This window comes from Diabrotica undecimpunctata, chromosome 9 (assembly GCF_040954645.1).
Source record: "Diabrotica undecimpunctata isolate CICGRU chromosome 9, icDiaUnde3, whole genome shotgun sequence".
Classification (NCBI taxonomy): Eukaryota; Metazoa; Arthropoda; class Insecta; order Coleoptera; family Chrysomelidae; genus Diabrotica; species Diabrotica undecimpunctata.
In genome coordinates, this window is record NC_092811.1 from 120,948,512 (window position 1) to 120,955,263 (window position 6,752).

Below are 6,752 nucleotides of genomic sequence, written 5' to 3' on the forward strand. Positions count from 1 at the left end.
GTTATGATATTATTATTATTGAAACATGGCTAACATCTAGAATCTTAGATTGAGTGATATTGAGTGACTTTATTGTGTATAGACATAACAGGGACACTCAAACTAGATCAAAGACTTGTGGTGGTGGTGTTCTTATTGTTGTTCATAAGCACCTTTATTCAATGTTGGTTGGGCCTATCGATTCCTCTGTGGAACATGTTTTTACACAGGAAATGTGTGGCACAAAAAATTTAGTAATTGGTGCAGTGTACTTTCCTCCACGGTCATCTGGGTCAGTATATGAGGAGCATTCCACCTGTATGTGGGACTTAGCGGATAGATTCAGTTATTGTAAATTCTGTATTTGTGGTGACTACAACCTACCTGAGGCATTATGGGATAATCTTAATGAGTGTGGAAATATTTGTACTTGCTACAATTTTCAAAATATGTCACAAGTAAATGCTTTGCCTAACCTTAATAATAAATTTTTAGATCTCGTTCTCTGTACTCAGAGGAATGCAGTTGTGTCGATTTCAACTGATATTCTATTGAATACTTCGCAACATAATTCAGCTTATACTATATTGTTACATGCAGCCAATTTAAATTTGTTGATGTTTCTTAAATAAAATGTAATTATCAAGTTTTAAATGAATATTTAGCCTCAATTCCTTGGAACAAGGTATTAGATGAATCCATGGATGATACGTCCATGGATGAATCAGATATTAATTGCTGCATAGAAAATTTTTACCAAATTTTATATGATGCCATCAATATGTTTGTTCCTATCAAACGGTTTAAATCATTAAACTTTCCAGTTTGGGTTTCGCAAAAATTAATTGAGCTTGTCATACAGAAAAAAATAGTTCACACGAATTTAGTTATTTAGAAAATAGTCAATCAATTTGCCAGTTATTTTTCAGGTACAATAATGATACTGAGTATAATTTACTTAATTTTGAATTGGACTCTAGTGTGGATTTCCAGATTCTGAAGTTTAGTCTGACTGATGTTTTCGAGGGGATTATGAGTTTAAAAACTACATATTCTTCAGGGCCTAGTGGTATACCTGCAGCACTTATTAATAACTGTATTTTTTCCCTTTGTAAACATTTACAGCAAATTTTCAATTTATCATTGTCATCATCTGTATTTCCACAAATGATTACATTCTTCGCCATGATTATGGAATTCTAGCCCTGGGAATAATGAGAAAGGATCGATTAAAAAATTGGGTTTTAGAAGATCTTTTAAAAATTTGTTTTTTTTTTCTGTTTCATAGTCCAGGACTTTGGGGAAAAATTTTATTTCCTGAAAAAGAAAATGTTTTCTGTATTTTACAGTTCGTGGTTTTTTTGTTTTACAAGTAGGAGAAAATAATGATAGGACTTCGTTTCTCCCTGGCTAAGGCCGATTTATTGACTATATAGAACGAAAATATTGTTATGTTATATGAAACTGGAACCTATTTTTATTTGTGGTTTTATTATTGTTTTCTCGAGATGTCCTGTTGAATGTTTGAGATAGGAAGGATACCATCTAAGAAAGCTAGGTTTGCAATACCTGATAAAAATTTTTAAAGGAAATACTGAAAGGGATAAATTTATTTATATTAAATTCAATTGAAAAGCTTACAGAAATGTAGAAAAATGTTACTTATATATTATATAATACTACTTATTAAATAAAATATCTATTGTCTTGGAGTAGACTGTTCATTTCTTGCCGGCCAGGAGTTCTTGAGAGCTTCAATGAACCTATTGTCTGGTGCTCTTTCGAAATCATTGACATCCAAAGCCTCCAAATCCAAGTCGTTTCTATTCAGATGCTTTTTAGTTATAGCACTGACAAGTTTATGTTGGTTGATGTCGAGCAGCATCGTGGGACCTAAAACAATGGCACATAAAAATTTAGCACTTGGTTATAGTATTGGTACACATTATTTCTTTTTCAGTGTTTAGTGCATCATGAATGACATTTCTGTGTCGCAACAGTACAACAGTATAGTATTCTTTTCTATTTGTTTGTAATTCTGTATGTTCCTTTGTGCTTTATACAGGGTGATTGATTAGTCTGATATAGTATTTTTCATATAAAAATGCGTGCACGTTACAATTTATATAAAGTGAAGTCACTTATATTTAAAATTTCCAGAACGTCAACCTTAGAGTTCAAATTTTCCTAACACAGCTAATAATACGAAATCCATACGGAACTGCTTGATCTTTCATAGGCGTCAACATGGTATAATAATCAGAAAAATGTAATCATCATTATATTGGGAATTTTAGAATTATATTGATCAAATAATCAAAAACGTTTGTTATTATTAATAATATAAATTTTATGAAATAACTCTTTAAGTCTAATATTCCACAAAATAATAATTTTAATTAAATATATTAGACAATTGTATGCAACTGACACGGGAATACTTCAAATTTTTTGACAGTTCAGCGTGTGGCAAAATTGTATAAAGTGTTGCCGCTTTTTTAGAGTAAGAATTTTGTTTATGTTTTGATTTCTTACACAATTTGATCATAATATTATATTATATATTAATAAATTGTATTTATAAATACCTATTAAATTTAGATTAATAGCTTTAAAAACTAATTATTGTTGTGTATTGTGATTGTGCTATGCCAAAACAAATAAATAGTCTGTAGAAAGCTGATAAGCTTTCATATAAGATAGATTATTTTGAACAAGAAATAATGGCGGTACGTTTTTATTATTAATGCTGTAAAAGAGGTAAGTTTACAATTTAGAATATATAATTTTATATTAAAATGTTTTCTTATGTATTTTAGTGTGTTGCAGTAATCTTAAAACTAAGTGTATTTACTGTTAATATAGTAGTTTGACAAATAGTTGACATTTTAAAAATTCCTCACTTACTAACTATTCTGATGTTTTGGCAACGCTGTGGGGTTCTGACGTCGTAAATCTTGAATGACGTGCTCGCATTTTTATATGAAAAATACTATAACAAATTTTTCTTCCTAGCCATAAAAAAACGTAAGTTTGGTCTGCCACTATGTTATAGTACACCCTGTATCATTTTAAGTCATTTTGTGATATGAACCTTAAAGTTGGCTACAATTTTTGTTATCAACTTTTATTCCTATCTATTATTATAGTGGATCTACTGAGCTTTAAGCCACTAATCAATCACCCTGTACATAATTAAAAAGAAAAAATATATATTTAAACATAAATAAAAAAATAATATGAAATGACATTCTTTGAGTGTGACACATAGTAGAAAAAGAGTCTGCGCTCGTTTTATGCTGCATATGTAATTAAAATGTGAATTTAGATTAATCAAAACTACTGAATATCCGAGTACTTACCAAGAGTTTGCCCTGTTACTGCACCAGAATTTTCTATGATCAAACTATTAAAAAAATTATTGAAATCGTCTTGTTTGATTTTTTCCTTTGGGAATTTCGGTTCCTCGAACTTATGTGGAGCCAGATAATCCCCATATGGCAATAGGGTCATAGTGAAGCATTTTGGCTTATAGTCCAAATTTGGGATGAGAGCATAAAATTTAAATTTGTTGTTTCTCGCGTGGGCCCTTTTACAAATACCATACTTATTTGATTCAGCCAGAACGTTTACCAAGTGGGTGAATGCTTGGAAAGCTGGAAAGAGAAACAAATAAATATCTTTATTGATTTTTTTTTTTTTTTGGTTTAAACAGCATTTGAATTCAACAATATTTACAGTTGGTGCTGTATTTGGAATTGACAAATTACGAAACTACGAAATAAGGAAAACTTTTAAAGGAGAACATCACCAGAACTATCAAGGCATAAGACAAACAGGAAATAATGAAGGTATATTGTACTCGGATAAAGATGCCAGGATGATGATATTAAAATATTTAAATTCTATTAAAAACATAACTTTCATTGACTATAAAAAAATTACTAACCTTCATTGCTATATTCATCAGGTACAACATAGAAAGTCTCGCCTCCCCTTATGTATGTTTCGGGTATAAATTTTTTATCACTGAATCCGATAATATCAAAGCATCTGTCAGTCACTGATTTAAACATATTGTCGTCTATAACCATAAATTTTCCGTGCCGTGTAATGCCCCTTACAAGTTCATCTTCATTGACTACAACATCTCGATTTTCTGCAAGTGTTTTGATAAAATTTCTTGAGGCTGAAGAAGTCAGTCTCAGTTGGAGGTCATTCCTATATAAGAAAAGTATGCCTATTAATATTAAAAAAAAACTTAAACACTACAAAATTAACAGACAAACTTTAACGGGGTCATAACAGGAACTAATACAACTAAGGACTTGTTGCTTTGTGACCTGTTGCAGGTCAATCGAAGTATTCATAGATATTTTTATCGTACTACTGTTGAATTCCATTTTAATTATAAAATTTTGTATGGCGCTTCCTCTAAACTCAAATCAAACTCTACTGTATCAGAGTGTGGAATGTCTTGCAAAAACCATGATATGTTTGAGCACCACTTGTGAAGATAAAACCCATGTTTATTTAAAACAGTATTATCAGTTCCTCCTAGGATGTCATACATATATGTTTGCTTTAATAAGGCTTTAGATGTGAGAGGTGCATGTGAGTTACTAAGGGCTACATGAAAAATTAACCTAGCTCAAACTTCTGTCCAATCAATGTGCAATATTCAATATTAGCCCCAGAGGATTAATTATATTGAATAATTCACAATATTGGGCAATATAATTGATCATATGATCATATTGATCTTATGATTTTTACTTGCTTTAAAAACTTAAGTTTTAATATCTTGAGACCTCAATTTTGTGACAATTACTGATCAAATTTTAGTTTCCTTGTTGTAACAGACTGACTAGTCGAATTACATGATGAAAGATCAATGATAAATTTCCATTAGAACCTCTTTAGGTTCTTCATTTTTAATTTAGGTTTCCATGAATCTCCAGAAAACAGGAATATTCTTTAATTTCTAAATCACAGATTATTTTCCCTAGCTGCATGACTTTGGTTTTTAATTAAATATTTTCTTTCTTCATATCTTGAAGTTCTCGTAGTGCATACAGCATGAGAGAATCAAATTTACTACTTACTTCAAACTATAAAACTATTGTAAAAGTTTTGTAGACTTACCCGAAACTAAAATATTAGGAAATATCTAAATATAAAATGATTTTTATACCTATATATTTTAAAAGTAGTTGCTGGAATTGAAAACTTGGTTCCAAATGATAATGGTACTCTCCAAGGCAGACCACCTGGTGAGTGTTTGAAACTAAACAAAAGATTAAGACCAATTTTAGTATTACACATAACTCCATTCTTGACACCAGTTACTATCTTTTTGGCAGTGGATAAATTTTGATTACCAGGAGGCTAGAAATAAGGAAAAAGAATTGGAAAATTGTGTGATAAAAAATTCAGAATGTAGTGAATTCAGTTACCCATTAACACATAACTCTCATATTTTACTTATTAAGAAATTATTAAAAAATATATGTATCTAAAGGATTCATTATATACACAGGTCAATAAGTCAACAAAAAAGTGAACATGTACATTAATATGGCCTAGTTGAATCAAAAAGATGCACATATTTAAAAAATGTACATATAATAATTTATAATAGTTTCAAGAAACAAAAAAATTGAAATGCTGATGAGTACACTGATAATTAAATGTAGTTTTACTGTAAATATTGAATTACCAATTGTAGTTCATTCATGCATTTTGGTATGGAATGTGTATGAGTTATAACATATGGTAGTTCTACGTTTGGTCCAATTATGTAGAGAAATATATCATGTTCATTTATTTTATCAATAAGAGAATTTAATTTTGCTGTATCATAATTTAATGGTTTTGTTACATCAAAGGTGGTAAACAATATTAGCTGTAACGTAACCAGGCCCTTCATTGCTATTGCTTGTTGTAAATGATGTACACCCAAAGATAAGGCATCTATCCAATTTGACTCGCCTGGTGCGGCATTTTCTATTGTAGAAAAGACTGCATTTGGTTCAAAGTCTTCTTCTTCACTTGTGTAAATATGGGGATACTTAAAATCGTTAGAAGTTTCCGCCGAGTTTATCAAAATCAAGCGGTATATACTTCTGGAGCTCATATACCGCTTATAAACACAAAATTTCATGAGTCCATTGAGAAGTTCATTTTTCTTCGGAGATGCTACATCGAACAAGATAAGCCCGCAATCTTTTTTTGCTGGAGGTGGCATATTATTTGATTTTTTGACGGATTTATACTAATAATAATAAAAAATATTAAAATAAATTCTAAATCCTAAACAGCTGCAACACCGGCAAACAAAAATGGCATATGACATCACAGTACACTCCCACCTAACAGTGTCAGTCCCATATTAAAAAGTCAAACGACGATTGGGGCATTACCTAGTGCCAGGGTGCGTAACTATATATTAAAGTCCAGTCGCCAAGTTGGCTGGGGCATATTTTGACAGAATCAGGGCTGGAAACCTACAACACAAAAGTTCCTATCTCGCAGTATTAACAGCTTACAGACTCCTTTCATTGAAAAAAGAAGAATTATTAGAAATAGTGGAAGTGTATACTAAACCCATAAAATGTTGGGTAGTATATATTTAAAAAATAAATATATTTCAGTTGTTATAATTAATTTAACATAAATATTCCAGTAAATATTTGTATTAATCATTATGTCATTGTTTGTTACTTCTATTTAGTTCATATTTTAAATTTTATTAATATGGATAGCCAAATTGG

At 30.4% G+C, this 6,752-nt stretch overlaps 1 protein-coding gene across 1 annotated transcript; it reads right to left on the minus strand.

The window, feature by feature from the left end:
• Positions 1-1,558: 1,558 nt before the first annotated feature.
• On the minus strand, positions 1,559-6,349 carry LOC140451355 (X-ray repair cross-complementing protein 5-like). Its single transcript, XM_072545105.1, has 5 exons — positions 5,699-6,349; positions 5,174-5,367; positions 3,929-4,200; positions 3,342-3,635; positions 1,559-1,872 (listed from the first exon to the last, which is right to left on the minus strand). Exons 1-5 carry the CDS (start codon positions 6,224-6,226, stop codon positions 1,679-1,681), a joined length of 1,482 nt encoding a protein of 493 aa, XP_072401206.1. The 5' UTR covers positions 6,227-6,349; the 3' UTR covers positions 1,559-1,678.
• Between the last annotated feature and the right edge of the window lie 403 nt (positions 6,350-6,752).

What these genes read in the sequence shown, in the direction of transcription:
- LOC140451355 (XM_072545105.1), bottom strand. Translation starts at nt 6,226, where the DNA reads ATGCCACCTCCAGCAAAAAAAGATTGCGGGCTTATCTTGTTCGATGTA. An exon ending in ACTACTTTTAAAATATATAG is followed by an intron (nt 4,201 to 5,173) that starts GTATAAAAATCA and finishes TTTCTTATATAG; the next exon opens with GAATGACCTCCAACTGAGAC. An exon ending in AGTAACAGGGCAAACTCTTG is followed by an intron (nt 1,873 to 3,341) that starts GTAAGTACTCGG and finishes CCATTGTTTTAG; the next exon opens with GTCCCACGATGCTGCTCGAC.